General features: G+C 40.5%; 1 protein-coding gene and 1 long non-coding RNA gene across 3 annotated transcripts in view; one reads left to right on the top strand and one right to left on the bottom strand.

Annotated features, from left to right (window-relative positions):
- Nucleotides 1-511: 511 nt before the first annotated feature.
- Nucleotides 512-1,279, bottom strand: LOC139584036 (uncharacterized). The gene is made up of 2 exons (XR_011676668.1): nt 1,176-1,279; nt 512-758 (listed from the first exon to the last, which is right to left on the bottom strand). It is a non-coding gene; the product is annotated as an uncharacterized lncRNA (long non-coding RNA).
- Nucleotides 1,280-7,025: 5,746 nt separating this feature from the next.
- Nucleotides 7,026-19,815, top strand: part of det1 (DET1 partner of COP1 E3 ubiquitin ligase) — a 31,027-nt gene continuing 18,237 nt past the window's right edge. The window contains exons 1-4 of one of the 2 annotated variants that reach the window (XM_071326244.1): nt 7,139-7,310; nt 7,786-7,849; nt 10,097-10,887; nt 11,022-11,375. In XM_071326244.1, the coding sequence (XP_071182345.1) occupies nt 10,159-10,887; nt 11,022-11,375 (1,083 nt within the window). In that variant the 5' untranslated portion in view covers nt 7,139-7,310; nt 7,786-7,849; nt 10,097-10,158. Of the gene's footprint in view, nt 7,311-7,785; nt 7,850-10,096; nt 10,888-11,021; nt 11,376-19,815 lie in introns of both variants that reach the window. The other variant, XM_071326245.1, reaches the window with a different exon arrangement.

The raw sequence follows: 19,815 nt of genomic DNA on the forward strand, positions 1-19,815 counted from the left end.
ATGGCAAAACGAGTTCACAACTTCCCTGTGACATGACATTATACTCAATTACTTATCAAATGCAAAAAAATGACAATGAATCATTATTTAAACCATCAAACTGAAATGGCTATAGCTTGATGGTCGAGGCTGCACGGGAGCATGTGTTCATACAGTATATTCGTCTATAGTAGGCCGATAAGATATAAAATAGAAAGATACATTAGTCACCCTAAAACAAAAGTATTGTAGGCTTCCCTGAATAAAAGGCAACCTGTGACAAGATTGTCCATCACAAAAAAATATGAAGATGTAGCCAACTGGCTGATATTGGATTTGTCAGGAACAACTGTAATAAAGAGCTCTTCAAAACTAATTATAGCCATTATGTAAACACGACAGGGAAATTATATTTCTTTGCGGGGGGCTTTCCTATAATCAATAGAACCTATTCCCAAGCCTTTCGTATTCTCATTCTAACTGTCAGGGAGAAACCAGAACAATCTCACATTATGAAACAGAAACAAAATGATCATATTGATCACATTTTTTTATTAAGAGTTTAACGGATATCGTAGGCTAGGCTACTAATAATCTTACAATAGGTTATTATTCACATTGCCCATTTCTCATGCGAAAATATAAAGCTACAGTTTATGCTATAGCCACCTTTAGAAATAATGAAAACAAGTTGTGCTCGCTGAGTTCTACCTGTTGATGTGATCACCATCCCATCGGGCTTGATCTCTTGTGGTCTCACCCCTCGTCCCCCGTAATATCTGAAAGTGTGGTAGAGTATGAAAAAAGGAATCAATATGAAAGTCACATTTCTGAAATAGTCAAATGATCAACTCAACAGAGGCACATTAGCCCATGATAGCCTACAGTGAGTAACATATAGGCATATACTTAATCTCCCTTCTATGTATTTCAGCTCACCCTCTCAAGTCTCAACTTCATTAGATAGAAGGAAAGCCTTCTCGATGCCAAGCTTATAATAGTGGCAATGCTTCTTTTTTTCTTTGTCAATCAAAATCGGCGCACGCTTGTTGTTTGCTAAACATGATATATAGGCAATAGAAGACACTACCCTCCTTACATACTTTTGTTTCTTCACATCCATACCTCATTCATTATTTTATTATTCAACCAACATAAAATAACAAGAGTCGATCAGAGAAAGACCTAAGGTATACCTGGCAGATGTTGTCCGCGCCGCCGATGGAACTGGAACTGGAACCGAATGCATTGACAGTGCATCTTTGTGCCATGTGCAGTAACACAACCTCCAGTTTATGCGACGGACGTATCTCTTTAAATCCCGACTCTTCCCCAGGTGGCCTGTCAATTTCACGAGCGTGACGTCAACGAATGGAGGAAAGACATAAAAATCCCCCTTTCATAACAAAAGTCCTATAGAGGATGTATTTCAGAATGAGATGACAGGCTTCAAAAACATTTGACGATAATATCGTGCAAAAAATAACCTACAGGTGAAAAAAGTCAACTACAGAAACCAAATAAGCATATGCGGCCACATTCTGTTCGGGAAAGGTTTCTACGTGTACTATAAACAGATCTAAAGAACAGACAGAGAAAATCTAGCCCCTATTATAGCAACAGAGGGAAATAGGATATACACGGATTTGTATGTATTATCTGTTGTATTTGAGGTTTCTACCATGAATCTCAATACTCATGACTATTCTGATGTCCATGACACCAGATGCTGTTCTACTCAGAGATTCAATTAGCAGAAAATACAACATAGCCATTGTCTATACATTCAATACAAATGCTACCCGAGAGAAGCAGAAACAACTAAGCACTTTTAACAATGCTATAACCTAGCATGTCATTTGCTATTTGAATGCCTTGTATTTTGATCACCAACAACAACCCTCCCATCCCCCCCAATACATTTTATATGTGTCTTTTTTAGTCAGAATCCTTCGTAAAAAGAGCCTCTCCCAGTCAGCACCATCTCCTTCACTGCAATAATAAGTGGGACTAAATTGCTGTCTATGCTCAACAAAGAAATTGAAAAATGTTGTTAGATTTGACTTTATGTGGATTTGACCAACTTAGCAGATGACAGCTGCAAAAGCAGAATCTGCCATTGTACCTGTCCATGATTTTGAAGAAAAAAATTGTACAACAGGTGTATTTTCAGACACAAATGTGCTACCCCATTGTGCTGAGAACTATTGTGCTCTTTTCCCAGACTCAAAAATTATTGAAATGCTTGATTCATTCTATTTTTGTCTCTGTGTGTGTCTCCATGTGTGTGTGTGTGCGCGCGTGCACGTGTGCGTGCATGTGATGGTGTTTATTCATGGAGGTGTGTGTGCATACTGTATCTTGACAAATGCTTCCTTTGAAATGCAAGTAAAGACCGTTTTTTATTCTGACATGTATTTGAGGCCCCACTGAAACCTCACAATGGCTCTATTGTGTGTGATTCACAAGGCTGGGCCATTTTACAGAGCTACCGAACAATTACATCTTTAAGTATCAGGGCAGTTAGCTGTATATAGGGATACTGGGAAAATACCTCTGTCTGTAAGTGTCTGTACACTCTAACAAAAAAGTTTTAAATGTTTTTTTTCCGCCTGTCCCCATTGGTTCCAGGTAGAACCCTTTTTGGTTTCAGGTAGATCGCTTTTGGGTTCCATGTAGAACCCTCTGTGGAAAGGGTTCTACACGGAATCAAAAAAAATTCTACCTGGAACAAAAAATGGTTCTTCAAAGGGTTCTCCTATGGGGACAGCCAAAGAACTCTTTAATGTTCTAGATAGCACATGTTTTTCTCCTGAGTGTAGTGTTTTCTATCTAGTCAATAGACCATTAGACACTAGTGTTTGTGGTTTTCCCTTACAGATACAAGGTCATATCATTCTGAGTGGAATGTGTATGCCTCTTACATAATGAAATATAACAACCAATACTTCAGGAACAGAGTGCTGTGTGGTTTCAGGGCTCCTGTTATGAGGATACAACATGTTTGACAACAACAATATGCTTTTAATATAGAAATGTCTTCACGCCAGGGATAATATCCATTTAACAAGGTTTAGTAAGCCATGGGGGTCAATTTGGGGTTGTTGGGATGTTGTTTTTATTCAAAGGGGGTTAGTCTTCATCTAATGGTTTTAATCAGCTGTACAGCACTACAGCACAACTGATAAGAGTTTGGTTACCTATCGCTAAAGAGCAGCCAAGTTCAAAAGTTGCACTAGCAGATGTCCATATCAGTGTTATGCAAAGCTGCGCAGAATAATTCCTTGTTTGCCTAAGCGGCCTATAAGTAATTCATTGTGTTCAGTGAGACGGAGCATCTGTTCAACCATACCCCTGACCCACCAAGAAGCCCTGAACACCTGACACAAGGTGTCTCTTTTCCAGGTAACTGCGCTCATCAGATAATGACCTCGACTCAGGTTAATACTTACAAACAAGGGATCATTTTTCTGGCAAAGCAGGGCCTACTGCTAGACTTTTAGACAGGAGGACTTTTAAAGAAAAGGGGAAAGAGTGCAAACAATCAGGATAGTCACATCAAACTCTTGCTGGGGTCAGAGTGGAAGTGTGCAATAGACGGACAAGTTCCAGTTGCACTAATGCGTCTTCAAGCCTACACTCAGCAGAGAAGTAGTAACAGAAAAGTGCCCATCACTCTTCTCTCAGCCGTATTCAGAAAGGGCAAAAATTGCCACTCTCACTCTCTACATCGACGGGGAAATTGCGGCACGGACATGCGCAACGGTTACGTCCCTCACTGAGGCCCGCTTAGCTTTCCAGGAGAGGTAAGAGGGTAGCTCAGCCAGAGCCAGGCACTATTGCTTGACCTCTCACTGCCTCCTTTTAGGGCTAATTTCTTTCCCCAACTTCTCATCCATCCCCAGCTGACCTGAACTCCAAGGCTTGCTAGAAAAGTATTGGCATTCGCCTGTTGTGTTCTTCACTGCAAACAGTCCTTATGTGCTTCTTAAAAGCTTAATAATAGGAAGATGTAAAAGTGAAAATCAATGATAGAAATATAACTATAAAGAAAAACAGGAAAGTCTTCTAACTGGATATAATAGCACTCTAAAGAGTTTCATGTTTGAGATTATAAATGGGTTGGTTCGAGCCCTGAATGCTGATTGGCTGAAAGTCGGAGTATATCAGATCATATACCACGGGTATGACAAAACATTTATTTTTACTGTTCTAATTACATTGGTAAACAGTTTATAATAGCAATATGGCACCTCCGGGTTTGTGGTATATGGCCAATATACCACAGCTAAGGGCTGTATCCAGGCACTCTGCGTTGCGTCATGCTTAAAAACAGCCCTTAGCCGTGGTATATTGGCCATATACCACACCACATCGGGCCAAATTGCTTAATTATAGCATGAATCATACGAGCACACACATGATACTAATCACAAACACACATATAAATGTGCCAACAAGTAAGGCATGACTACATCCTATATGGCTGTGCTCCTTCTCTTCCTCTTTACTTTGAATACATTATTAATTCATCATTGAGAGATTTCTGTGGTAAACCAGCCTTTAAAATCATGCCATACTTGAAGAAAATTGAAAATGTGGAATGTTGAGCGGTAGGGTTCCCCATTATACGAGAACAGGGATGGAGCTTGGGGGGCTAAACACTATGTTCAGCCGGGAAATGGGGTTCTGAAAAACATTCAGAAATATAAATATGTCCTGTGATGCAGTTTTATTCAAGAATCAATCAAACACAAAATGTTAAATTGAAGCTGCAGGTTCTGAAAGTACTTTTGTAAGTAGGTGAAATGAAATTCAGGAATATTAAAATGTCATGGACACGTGACCACATACAAATTACATTTGGAATTCCATTTCATTATAAATATTTTATAACTGTATTCCAAATAATCAAATACTGTAACTACTGTAAATAGATAATAGTATGTAACAATTAATACTATCAACTATCCTGACACCAAATTGTTCCATAAGAAAATTCTGCAGGCTTTCCATTCCATTCCAAATGATTAATGATCATCCAATAATGACAGCCATCCAACAAAATGTGTTTCCTTTGAAAACCACGTAATGCTCTCCTATATGAAATTAATAGAGAGTTGCACTATTGGAACTGATTGTCTGTGTGCATGCCAAGTAACTGATGTAGTTTGTAACATTCTCTTTTACTTAATTTCTTTGCATGTTAAACTACTGAAAGTTGATGCATTGAAATTAACATATGAGGACGCTGTAACTTCTCTGAAAAGCAGAAATTCACAAAGACTTGAAAAGTTCAGGTGGGTAGAGTTACGCAGAAAGCATTCTATAATGCCGGTGAATTTACTGTGCCTTGTAAAGTTAAAAGCTTTTCCAAAATGTCAAATACAACCTTTTAGTGACATAGGCATACAAAAATGGTAAAACAATGCATGTCTGCCTGTTCTTTGTACGAAGAGCAACCTTTTCAAACTGCTATTTCAGCTTCAAGAGGAATTTTGCAAATATGTTATTTAGATGGAATAATTGACACAAGAAATGTACAATTATTAACTATCAACACATGTAATTTTCCTTCAAAAGTACTAGACTCCTATATGCTTCTACAGGTCTACATTTATTTTATATGTGATTATTTTCCATTAGCTGGTAAACATAAGTCTCTGAAATGGTCCCTTGAGGTCTCTCGTCCTTATCCCAGTCTGCTCACAGAATTACAGCCTCCATGTGTCTGTGAAGTGTATGAAGGAAGCAAATGGATCTACAGATGTAGGATCTTAATTTGATCAGTCTTTTGTTGATAGGAATTTTTCTGCCCAGCAGGAAATGCAAACTCGTAGTGTATTTGAGTTTTAAAAAGGCTTATAAAGTTTGTAATTTCCAATTTCAGCCTTGATTTGCTCTAACGACAAACGCATCAACCCCTACAAAAATGGCCATCAATTATAATCCTCATAATAATTCACATTTCCTTTTGTTGCAGGATAATTTTCCTGCTGTAGCAAACTGGCTCAAATTAAGATCCTACATATGTATGCTCTATCCCTGTATTCCTTCAGAGTAGCCCAAGAGTGTTTGAATACCCCTTCTGCCATGTCCTTTTCTCAACCCAAATTATACTTTGCAAACAGCTGCTAAAAGCTGAGGTGAAAGGGGTGTGGGATATTAGAAATGAATGAGTTGATAAACAAAAAGTCAAAAGAAAAGTGTGGGAGAGGATACTCTCCCTGAAGAAGTTATTGATGGGCTACACACATCCCCTCTGAGTAGTAGAGCACCAGCTATTATTATTGGCTATTCAAAAAAAATACCACAGAAGGCCTACATCGCATTACATGGTAAAAACTGCAGGACTTTGAAAAGTGGACTATTTAATTTTTCTTGACACTGTTTTTAGCAATATCTTTCTGTGTTCACCGCACACTCTAACTGGAAATTAACGACGTGTAAATCTACGAGACACGTGGGATAGGGATAATTGCACATAGGTCCATTATCATGCTCTCAAGGCCAAGCATGAGGGCTTTCTTTTGTTGTCCTTCCTTCTGCTTTTTCTGTCCAATATTGGAGTCTTAAGAACAAGATGCATTTTTGGGCTTCGTAGACAATTTAACAATTAAGCTCAATTTCTCTCTATACACTACTTTATAATGGGTTCAGATGATTTGATCTACTAGTATGGACAGGAGTGCACCAAGACCAAGAAAAACTTTGATCGGGTCATTGATCAGGTCACATGGCAAGGAAAAGTCCTAAACAAAATTAATCAGGAATCTGTGAGTGAGGTTGTTTCATTAAATAGCTACAGGTTTACTACCAGTTCGTATTTTTAATACAGACACTCCTGACCTGCAAACCAATATTTAATTTCAGAATTGGTAAAAATTAGGTTAGGATCAGGGTTAAGGGTTTGGTTAAGGTTAAAGTACGTTTTGGATTTTGATTAGTCGTTGTGTAGGTCAGTTTCCTTTGAGTCTCCCCTTTGGTCAAGTGTGGCGTCTACGTGATGCGATACTATTTTCAACCTGAGTTTGCCGTGGCGCTGTGAGGATTAAGGAACAGTTCCACCGTAGAGGATGCATCTCTTGCTGCTTATGGCTCTCTCTTAGCTTGTTATCTAGCTATCTATCTAATGCTAACAACGTGAAACAGTGTTGAGAAAACACGATTCATGTTCAGAACAAATGTTCCAAGCTTGCCACATAATCGCATTTTATTGCCTGCCCCAAGACTGTAACTAACAAACGTTATTCCCGCATTTGATAATCTGATCGATTTTGTAGCTAGATAGCATAACGTTACTGGCTTGACAAATGCACAGCAAGCAACAGGTGAGTAACGTTATTGTTGTTAGAAAGTGAATTCTGCTGGCTCTGTAACCGCCTATGACTTGCTCCAAATGAAATAATGTTTAGGTAGCGATTCGGGAAGCTTGTGCCGTGGCATAAAATATGGAACACAAGCGAGCTAGTTCTGACTGTTTAGTTGACGTTAGTTTGTATGTAAGGAGAAAAGGGCCCAGTTTAAAACAGTTACTGTATCTATCTCGATTTCGCCTAACGGGTAGGATTAAATGCATAGAAATAGAATTAATTGAACGGGTTTACCCATTCAAATAAATGATTCGTCCGTTCTATTCATTATATTTATAACTATGCATTTCAAAACGTTTTTGATCGAACACGAGATGTTTCAAGTTTGGTTATAGTGAAACACGTAAATTCTGGTCATTATTTTGACAGTTCGTTTTGGAAAAGTTATATATTTTGGTATTTTAGGAGTAAATCTAGTTCTTTTTACCCCTAGTGGTTCAACTCTACCATTGAAATCGTGATGTAGAGTCACGAAAATGTGCCTACGTCATCTCAAGGTAGGGTTCGGCATGAAATACACACCTTCTACTGACGCGTTCAACACAACTGGGAACTCGGGAAAAAACGAACTCCGGCTGGGATAATCGTTTTGAACGGTCATCCAACTCGACTTTCCAACCTGAAGATCACTGTCTTCATGATTTTGACCTCGTATTTTTCCTTATTCTCAGTTGTTTTGAACGCGGCATACATGTGCTCAAGGCATACTATAAAATCAGGCAATGACGCGCCTGATTTGACATAGGCCCACCCACATTGGAGCCAGGCCACAAAAGGGCTTTATTACAGACAGAAATACTCCTCAGTTTCATCAGCTGTCTGGGTGGCTGGTATCAGACAATCCTGCAGGTAAAGAAGCTGGATGTGGAGGTCTTGGGCAGGCATGGTTACATGTGGTCTGTGGTTTTTAGTCCAGTAGGAGGTACTGACAAATTCTCTAAAAAGATGTTGCTGGCTTATGGTAGAGAAATTAACATTCAATTCTCTAGCAACTGCTCTGGTGGACATTCATACAGTCAGCATGCAATTTGCACACTCCCTCAACCCGAGGCATTGTGTTGTGTGACAAAACTGCACATTTTAGAGTGGCCTTTTATTGTCCCCAGCACAAGGTGCACCTGTGTAATGATCATGCCGTTTAATCAGCTTCTTGATTTGCCACACCTGTCAGGTGGATGGATTATCTTGGCAAAGCAGAAATGCTCACTAACAGGGATGTAAACAAATTTGGGCACAACATTTGAGAGAAATAAGCTTTTTGTGCGTATGGAAAATTTCTGGGATCTTTTATTCCAGCTCATGAAACATGGGACCAACACTTTACATGTTGCGTTTATAAATTTGTTTAGTATAGTTAGCGTCTATGAATGGGCTAGTGAATGACTAGCTACAGATTGTACGCTAGATAATGTGATATAACCAAATATTTTTGGTGACCATTACTGGGTGGCAGGTAGCCTAGCGCGTTAGAACGTTGGGCCAGTAACCGAAAGGTTCCTAGTTCGAATCTCCTCACTGACAATGTGATACATTTGTCGATGTGTCCTTGAGCAAGGCCCTAAAGTCGCCATTCATTCAAGTCGCCCTCCAAAGTCGCCATTCATAATGGAGGAGAGTTGGGATATGCAAAAACACATTTCCAATTCACACGTGTATAATACACACTTGTACATGTGTAGTTGGATAAATATAAGCACCCACCAAAATATTATTATAAACAGCCGCTATAGCTTTAAAAAAAACAAACAGCGATAACTCAGATATTAAATCCATGTTTTGTACCGTGCAAGGAGGTTCCTCGCCATCTTAGCTGCTGCACATCTAGCATTTCCCAGCATCTTTGCAGGAACTAGGGTGTAGTCGTTTCTATGCGTCACAGCCATGTGTAGTAAATGTGTGCGAGTCACAATGCGACCAAAACAAATATCTACACACATACAAGAGACATATCTCACACAATAAAAAATATGGATTTAATATCTTTCTGAGTTTTCTATGGTTTTTGTAGAACCACCTGCAATTGGAAACTGACATTTCTAAGATACTTCATTCTCGATTCGTTGAAAAAAGTATCGCCAAGAACAGGTTAGTTAAAAAAATCTATGGTGGTGGTTTGTATGGGGCTTTCCTGTAACAGCCAATAAAGGACACCACAAATCTTTGGTTAAATCACATTATCAGGCATACAATCTGTAGCTAGTGAACAACATTACACCTGGGGTGCGTTCAGTACGACAGAACGATATTCAAAGTTTAATTAAACAGAAACAGTACTATACAGAATGACCAGGAGTTTAGAAATTTCAAATGATCACACCTTGCCACATCCACCAAATGGGAGCAAATGTACTTCAAAGACTGTTGAAAAACGGTGCACGCCGTTTGGGGGAAATGTGTCATTCAGTACTACAAACTGTCACGAAATGTAGTGTTAAATCGAACTAAGGGCAGCCCAGGGGTGTATTCATTAGTCGGACACTATTGCAAAACATTTTGCACCAAAACATGATGATTTGCAATGGAAACCTATTCTATTGGACAGATTGGGGTAGGTTCCTCCATTTTTCGTTTTCCTTTGCTTCTGTTTGCTTCCGATGGTTCCGATTGGATCCTAGTGAATACACCCCTGATGTAACTAATTTGAGTTAGACATGACCTGTGTGATATGACAATGCTCACAAGCTGTTGCACTTTCAAATTAATTGTGTATTGATTTAATTGTTTTGTATTACCTTTTTAACTAGTTGCCATATAGAGAGATTTGTGATGTAGCTACCAGTTGGTGGAAGTTGACAACAATCAAACAATGGAAGATGATTCCCCGACTCTGAAACCCAGGCGCATCCAGAACCAGAATGTGGTCCATCGACTGGAGCGGCGGCGGATCTTCTCTGGCCGGGCTGCAGCCCACTGGTACCGCGGGCGCTGCTTCCACCAGAACCTTTTCCCAAACTTCACTGTGGTAAATGTAGAGAAGCCTCCTTGCTTCCTACGCAAGTTCTCCCCAGATGGACGCTGCTTCATAGCCTTCTCCTCTGACCAGACCTCCCTGGAGATCTATGAGTACCAGGGCTGCCATGCAGCCGAGGATCTGCTGCTGGGGCAGGATGGGGAGACCCTGGCCAACGGCAATGACCAGCGCTCCCTCAACATCCGTGGTCGCCTCTTTGAGCGCTTCTTTTCCCTCCTGCACGTCACTAACGTGGCTTCCAATGGAGAGCACCTGAACCGAGAGTGCAGCCTGTTCACTGATGACTGTCGATATGTGATCGTGGGCTCAGCGGTCTACGTGCCCGAGGAGCCCTCTCCACACTTCTTTGAGGTGTACCGCAACAACGAGTCTGTGACTCCCAACCCCCGCTCTCCTCTGGAGGACTACTCACTGCACGTCATTGACCTGCACACTGGCCGGCTTTGTGACACCAGGTCCTTCAAGTGTGACAAGATCATCCTCTCGCACAACCAGGGACTCTACCTCTACCGTAACATACTGGCTGTTCTTTCTGTTCAGCAGCAGACAATCCATGTCTTTCAGGTGTATATATCAGCCTGCCTCATCTTCTGTACCCTATGCTTACCTGGTAGTGAGATTATAACATTAAACCATCTTGATTGAATGTTTTTATGAAATTAAATGAATGTTTTTATAGTTCTAATGTCATCCTGTAGGTGACATCAGAGGGGTTGTTTCTGGACGTGCGGACCATCGGTCGGTTCTGCTACGAGGACGACCTCCTGACTCTGTCTGCGGTGTACACTGAGGCCCAGGCCGAGGGCCAGCCAGGCTTCTCCCGCCTCTACAAGGAGAAGACCATCAACTCCCTGAAGCACAGACTACTAGTCTACCTGTGGAGACGGGCTGAGAAGGACGGCAGCGCCACTGCCAAGCGACGCTTCTTCCAGTTCTTTGACCAGCTGAGACAGCTGAGGATGTGGAAGATGCAGCTGCTGGATGAGCACCACCTCTTCATTAAATACACCAGCGAGGATGTGGTCACCCTGCGAGTCACTGACCCCTCCCAGGTACACCTAATTAAGGATCTCTAGTGGTAATTTGCAACCAAATTATTTTCGGCAGGGGATAACAGAGCTATGCAGGGGATAACAGAGCTAGGCAGGGGATAACAGAGCTAGGCAGGGGATAACAGAGCTAGGCAGGGCATAACAGAGCTAGGCAGGGCATAACAGAGCTAGGCAGGGGGGCCTGTCCCACCTGTATAATGGTAGTGCTTTACACTGTTTCCTCTATCTGGAAATACACTGTCTGCAATTTATTGAATTAGTTATTCTATATCCTATATAAGGGGACTGTTGATTAGTAACCAAATCAAAGGTTATTTGTCACATGCCGAATACAACTGGTTTAGACTTTACTGTGAAAGGCTTGCTTACGAGTCCTTCCCAACGATTCAGAGGGGAAAAAAATTAACACAAGAAGAGTCAAATAAAAACACAAGAATGGAGCTATATACAGGAAGTACCAGTACCATATTAATAAGCTGAGGTACAAGGTATTTGAGGTAGATATGTACATAAAGGCAGGGTAAAGTGACTAGGCATCAGGATAGATGAGAGTAAAATATAGAACAGCAGAGCAGCAGCAAATTATGAGTGTAGTGTGTGTAATGTGTGTGTTATCGGTATGCGTTTGTGTTATGTCAATGTAGTGTGTGAGTGAGTGTGTTCATGGTGTGTGTGTGTATATATAGTCTAGTGAGTGTGTTCATGGTGTGTGTGTAAATAGTGTGTATGTATAGTCTAGTGAGTGTGTATCAAATCAAATCAAATCAAATCAAATTTTATTAGTCACATACACATGGTTAGCAGATGTTAATGCGAGTGTAGCGAAATGCTTGTGCTTCTAGTTCCGACAATGCAGTAATAACCAACAAGTAATCTAACCTAACAATTCCACAACTACTACCTTATACACACACACAAGTGTAAAGGGATAAAGAGTATGTACATAAAGATATATGAATGAGTGGTGGTACAGAACGGCATGGCAAGATGCAGTAGATGGTATAGAGTACGGTATATACATATGAGATGAGTACTGTAGGGTATGTAAACATAAAGTGGCATAGTTTAAAGTGGCTAGTGGTACATGTATTACATAAAGATGGCAAGATGCAGTAGATGATATAGAGTACAGTATATACATATGAGATGGGTAATGTAGGGTATGTAAACATTATATTAAGTGGCATTGTTTAAAGTGGCTAGTGGTACATTTTTACATAATTTCCATCAATTCCCATTTTTAAAGTGGCTGGAGTTGAGTCAGTATGTTGGCAGCGGCCGCTAAATGTTAGTGGTGGCTGTTTAACAGTCTGATGGCCTTGAGATAGAAGCTGTTTTTCAGTCTCTCGGTCCCTGCTTTGATGCACCTGTACTGACCTCGCCTTCTGGATGATAGCGGGGTGAACAGGCAGTGGCTTGGGTGGTTGTTGTCCTTGATGATCTTTATGGCCTTCCTGTGACATCGGGTGGTGTAGGTGTCCTGGAGGGCAGGTAGTTTGCCCCCGGTAATGCGTTCTGCAGACCTCACTACCCTCTGGAGAGCCTTACGGTTGTGGGCGGAGCAGTTGCCGTACCAGGCGGTGATACAGCCCGACAGGATGCTCTCGATTGTGCATCTGTAGAAGTTTGTGAGTGCTTTTGGTGACAAGCCGAATTTCTTCAGCCTCCTGAGGTTGAAGAGGCGCTGCTGCGCCTTCTTCACAACGCTGTCTGTGTGGGTGGACCAATTCAGTTTGTCCGTGATGTGTACACCGAGGAACTTAAAACTTTCCACCTTCTCCACTACTGACCCGTCGATGTGGATAGGGGGGTGCTCCCTCTGCTGTTTCCTGAAGTCCACAATCATCTCCTTTGTTTTGTTGACGTTGAGTGTGAGGTTATTTTCCTGACACCACACTCCGAGGGCCCTCACCTCCTCCCTGTAGGCCGTCTCGTCGTTGTTGGTAATCAAGCCTACCACTGTAGTGTCATCCGCAAACTTGATGATTGAGTTGGAGGCGTGCATGGCCACGCAGTCGTGGGTGAACAGGGAGTACAGGAGAGGGCTCAGAACGCACCCTTGTGGGGCCCCAGTGTTGAGGATCAGCGGGGTGGAGATGTTGTTACCTACCCTCACCACCTGGGGGCGGCCCGTCAGGAAGTCCAGGACCCAGTTGCACAGGGCGGGGTCGAGACCCAGGGTCTCGAGCTTGATGACGAGTTTGGAGGGTACTATGGTGTTAAATGCTGAGCTGTAATCGATGAACAGCATTCTCACATGGGTATTCCTCTTGTCCAGATGGGTTAGGGCAGTGTGCAGTGTGGTTGCGATTGCGTCGTCTGTGGACCTATTGGGTCGGTAAGCAAATTGGAGTGGGTCTAGGGTGTCCGGTAGGGTGGAGGTGATATGGTCCTTGACTAGTCTCTCAAAGCACTTCATTATGACGGAAGTGAGTGCTACGGGGCGGTAGTCGTTTAGCTCAGTTACCTTAGCTTTCTTGGGAACAGGAACAATGGTGGCCCTCTTGAAGCATGTGGGAACAGCAGACTGGGATAAGGATTGATTGAATATGTCCGTAAACACACCAGCCAGCTGGTCTGCGCATGCTCTGAGGACGCGGCTGGGAATGCCGTCTGGGCCTGCAGCCTTGCGAGGGTTAACACGTTTAAATGTTTTACTCACCTCGGCTGCAGTGAAGGAGAGCCCGCAGGTTTTGGTAGGGGGCCGTGTCAGTGGCACTGTATTGTCCTCAAAGCGGGCAAAAAAGTTGTTTAGCCTGTCTGGGAGCAAGACATCCTGGTCCGCGACGGGGCTGGTTTTCTTTTTGTAATCCGTGATTGACTGTAGACCCTGCCACATACCTCTTGTGTCTGAGCTGTTGAATTGCGACTCGATTTTGTCTCTGTACTGGGACTTAGCTTGTTTGATTGCCTTGCGGAGAGAATAGCTACACTGTTTGTATTCGGTCATGCTTCCGGTCACCTTGCCCTGGTTAAAAGCAGTGGTTCGCGCTGTCAGTTTCACGCGAATGCTGCCGTCAATCCACGGTTTCTGGTTTGGGAATGTTTTAATCGTTGCTGTGGGTACGACATCGTCAATGCACTTCCTAATGAACTCGCTCACCGAATCAGCATATTCGTCAATATTGTTGTTGGACGCAATGCGGAACATATTCCAATCCGCGTGATCGAAGCAGTCTTGAAGCATGGATTCAGATTGGTCGGACCAGCGTTGAACAGACCTGAGCGCGGGAGCTTGTTGTTTTAGTTTCTGTTTGTAGGCTGGAATCAACAAAATGGAGTCGTGGTCAGCTTTTCCGAAAGGGGGGCGGGGGAGGGCCTTATATGCGTCGCGGAAATTAGTATAACAATGATCTAGGGTTTTTCCAGCCCTGGTAGCACAATCGATATGCTGATAGAATTTAGGGAGTTTTGTTTTTAGATTAGCCTTGTTAAAATCCCCAGCTACGATGAATGCAGCCTCAGGGTGTGTGGTTTCCAGTTTACAAAGAGTCAGATAAAGTTCGTTCAGGGCCATCGATGTGTCTGCTTGGGGGGGAATATATACGGCTGTGATTATGATTGAAGAGAATTCCCTTGGTAGATAATGCGGTCGACATTTGATTGTGAGGAGTTCTAGATCAGGTGAACAGAATGACTTGAGTTCCTGTGTGTTGTTATGATGATCACACCACGTCTCGTTAATCATAAGGCATACCCCCCCGCCCCTCTTCTTACCAGAAAGATGTTTGTTTCTGTCGGCGCGATGCATGAAGAAACCAGCTGGCTGCACCGACTCCGTTAGCGTCTCTTGAGTTAGCCATGTTTCCGTGAAGCAGAGCACGTTGCAATCCCTGATGTCTCTCTGGAATGCTACCCGTGCTCGGATTTCATCAACCTTATTGTCAAGAGACTGGACATTGGCGAGTAGTATGCTAGGGAGTGGAGCGCGATGTGCCCGTCTCCGAAGCCTGACCACGAGACCGCCTCGTTTGCCCCTTTTACGGCGTCGCACAGGGTCGCCGGCTGGGATCAGATCCATTGTATTGGGTGGAAGGCAAAACACTGGATCCGTTTCGGGAAAGTCATATTCCTGGTAGGAACGATGATGAGTTGACGTTAATCGTATATTCAGTAGTTCCTCCCGACTGTATGTAATGAAACCTAAGATTACCTGGGGTACCGATGTAAGAAATAACACATAAAAAAACAAAATACTGCATATTTTCCAAGGAACGCGAAGCGAGGCGGCCATCTCTTTTCGGCGCCGGAAGTAGTGTGTGTATATTGCAGACAGTAGTAGTATATATAGTCTAGTGAGTGTGTATATATAGTCTAGTGAGTGTGTGTATATATAGTCTAGTGAGTGTGTATATATAGTCTGGTGAGTGTATATATAGTGTGTATATATAATCTAGTGGGTGTGTGTATATATAGTCTAGTGAGTATGTGTATATATAGTCTAGTGAGTGTGTATATATAGTGTGTATATACAGTCTAGTGAGTGTATATATAGTGTGTCTGTATATATAGTCTAGTGTGTGTGTATATATAGTGTGTATATATAGTCTAGTGAGTGTGTATATATAGTCTAGAGAGGGTGTGTATATATAGTTTGTATATATAGTCTAGTGAGTGTGTATATATAGTCTAGTGAGTGTGTGTATATATAGTGTGTATATAAAGTCTAATGAGAGTGTATATAGTGTGTATATATAGTCTAGTGAGTGTGTATATATAGTCTAGAGAGGGTGTGTATATATAGTGTGTATATATAGTCTAGTGAGTGTGTATATGTAGTGTGTATATATAGTCTAGTGAGTGTGTATATATAGTCTAGTGAGTGTATATATAGTGTGTATGTATAGTCTAGTGTTTGTGTGTATATATAGTCTAGTGAGTGTGTTCATGGTGTGTGTGTAAATAGGGTGTATGTATAGTCTAGTGAGTATGGATATAGTGTGTATATATAGTCTAGTGAGTGTGTGTATATAGTCTAGTGAGTGTGTATATATAGTGTGCATATATAGTCTAGTGAGTGTGTATATAGTGTATATATAGTCCCAGTGAGTGTGTGTATATATAGTCTAGTGAGTGTGTATATATAGTGTGTATGTATAGTCTAGTGTGTGTGTGTGTGTATATATAGTGTGTATATAAAGTCTAGTGAGTGTGTATGTATAGTCTAGTGAGTGTGTATATATAGTCTAGTGAGTGTGTATATATAGTCTAGTGAGTGTGTATATATAGTCTAGTGAGTGTGTGTATATATAGTGTGTATATATAGTCTAGTGAGTGTGTATATATAGTCTAGTGAGTGTGTATATATAGTGTCTATATAAAGTCTAGTGAGTGTGTATATAGTGTGTATATATAGTCTAGTGAGTGTGTATATATAGTCTAGTGAGTGTATATATAGTCTAGTGAGTGTGTATATATAGTGTGTATATATAATCTAGTGAGTGTGTCTATATAGTCTAGTGAGTATGTGTATATATAGTCTAGTGAGTGTGTGTATATATAGTGTTAATATACAGTCTAGTGAGTGTATATATAGTGTGTGTGTGTATATAGTCTAGTGAGTGTGTGTGTATATAGTGTGTATATATAGTCTAGTGAGTGTGTATATATAGTCTAGTGAGTGTGTGTATATATAGTGTGTATATATAGTCTAGTTAGTGTGTATATAAAGTCTAGTGAGTGTGTATATAGTGTGTATGTATAGTCTAGTGAGTGTGTATATATAGTCTAGTGAGTGTGTATATATATAGTGTGCATATATAGTCTAGTGAGTGTGTATATAGTGTGTATATATAGTCCCAGTGAGTGTGTGTATATATAGTTTGTATATATAGTCTAGTGAGTGTGTATATATAGTGTGTATGTATAGTCTAGTGAGTGTGTATATATAGTCTAGTGAGTGTGTATATATAGTCTAGTGAGTGTGTGTATGTATAGTCTAGTGAGTGTGTATGTATAGTCTAGTGAGTGTGTATTTATAGTCTAGTGAGTGTGTATTTATAGTCTAGTGAGTGTGTATATATAGTCTAGTGAGTGTGTGTATATAGTCTAGTGAGTGTGTGTATATAGTCTAGTGAGTATATATAGTGTGTATATATAGTCTAGTGAGTGTGTATATATTGTCTAGTGAGTATGTGTATATATAGTCTAGTGAGTGTGTATATATAGTGTAGAGGTCGACCGATTATGATTTTTCAACGCCGATACCGATTTGGAGGACAAAAAAAGCCGATAACGATTAATTGGCCAATAAAAAAAAAAAAAATTGTATATATATATATATATATATATATCATACACACACACACATTTTTGTAATAATGACAATTGCAACAATACTAAATGAACAATGAACACTTTTATTTTAATATAATACATCAATAAAATCAATTTAGTCTCAAATAACATGAGAACATATGTTAAAACGAACCACCAGCTTTCATGGGTCTTCAATATTCTCAGTTAAGAAGTTTTAGGTTGTAGTGCAGAAAGCAGAGCTTGTCTGCATGGTCCCCTGTCAGTCTGCTCCTCCGCGAAACACAGACCTTATTTGAAGTAGATCAAGACATTCTCTATGGAAGACATGAACGGTAAAATAACGAAGGAACCCCTTTCAAGTTATTACAGGAATTATAACGCGTCGACTATTTCTCTCTAAACCATATACCTTTGACTAATCCGGAAACTATCACCTTGAAAACAAAATGTTTATTCCGTTCCGTATTTTATCTAACGGGTGGCATCCATGAGTCTAAATATTCCTGTTACATTGCACAACCTTCAATGTTATGTCATAATTACGTCAAATTCTGGCAAATTAGTTCGCAAAGAGCCCAAACTGTTGCATATAACCTGACTCTGCGTGCAATGAACGCAAGAGAAATTACACAATTTCACCTGGTTAATATTGCCTGCTAACCTGGATTTCTTTTAGCTAAATATGCAGGTTTAAAAATATATACTTGTGTATTGATTAAGAAAGGCATTGATGTTTATGGTTAAGAACACATTGGAGCAATGACAGTCATTGATTGATTGTTTTTTATAAGATAAGTTTAATGCTAAGTTTAATGCTATCTAGCAACTTACCTTAGCTTACTGCATTCGCGTAACAGGCAGGCTCCTCGTGGAGTGCAATGTAATCAGGTGTTAGAGCATTGGACTAGTTAACTGTAAGGTTGCATGATTGGATCCCCGAGCTGACAAGGTTAAAAATCTGTCAGAACGTTCCTAGGCCGTCGTTGAAATAAGAATGTGTTCTTTACTGACTTGCCTAGTTAAATAAATATTAAATAGAGGTGTATTTTTTATTTTTTTTAATCGGCAAATCGGCGCCCAAAAATACCGATTTCCGATTGTTATGAAAACTTGAAATCGGCCCTAATTAATCGGCCATTCCGATTAATCAGTCGACCTCTAATATAGTGTGTATGTATAGTCTAGTGAGTGTGTATATATAGTCTAGTGAGTGTGTATATAGTGTGTATATCTAGTCTAGTGAGTGTGTATATCTAGTCTAGTGAGTGTGTATGTATAGTCTAGTGAGTGTGTGTATGTATAGTCTAGTGAGTGTGTGTATGTCTAGTGAGTGTGTATATATAGTCTAGTGAGTGTGTATATGTAGTCTAGTGAGTGTGTATATGTAGTCTAGTGAGTGTGTGTATATAGTCTAGTGAGTGTGTATATAGTGTGTATGTATAGTCTAGTGATTGTGTATATATAGTCTTGTGAGCGTTTATGTATAGTCTAGTGAGTGTATATATATATATATAGTCTAGTGAGTGTGTATATATAGTGTGTATGTATAGTCTAGTGAGTGTGTATATGTAGTCTAGTGAGTGTGTGTATATAGTCGAGTGAGTGTGTATATAGTGTGTATGTATAGTCTAGTGATTGTGTATATATAGTCTTGTGAGCGTTTATGTATAGTCTAGTGAGTGTGTGTATATATATAGTCTAGTGAGTGTGTATATATAGTGTGTATGTATAGTCTAGTGAGTGTGTGTATATATATAGTCTAGTGAGTGTGTATATATAGTGTGTATGTATAGTCTAGTGAGTGTGTGTATATATATACAGTGGGGAGAACAAGTATTTGATACACTGCCGATTTTGCAGGTTTTCCTACTTACAAAGCATGTAGAGGTCTGTAATTTTTATCATAGGTACACTTCAACTGTGAGAGACGGAATCTAAAACAAAAATCCAGAAAATCACATTGTATGATTTTTAAGTAATTAATTAGCATTTTATTGCATGACATAAGTATTTGATACATCAGAAAAGCAGAACTTAATATTTAGTACAGAAACCTTTGTTTGCAATTACAGAGATCATACGTTTCCTGTAGTTCTTGACCAGGTTTGCACACACTGCAGCAGGGATTTTGGCCCACTCCTCCATACAGACCTTCTCCAGATCCTTCAGGTTTCGGGGCTGT

The sequence above is a fragment of the Salvelinus alpinus genome, chromosome 9 (genome assembly GCF_045679555.1).
Source record: "Salvelinus alpinus chromosome 9, SLU_Salpinus.1, whole genome shotgun sequence".
NCBI classification, from domain to species: Eukaryota; Metazoa; Chordata; class Actinopteri; order Salmoniformes; family Salmonidae; genus Salvelinus; species Salvelinus alpinus.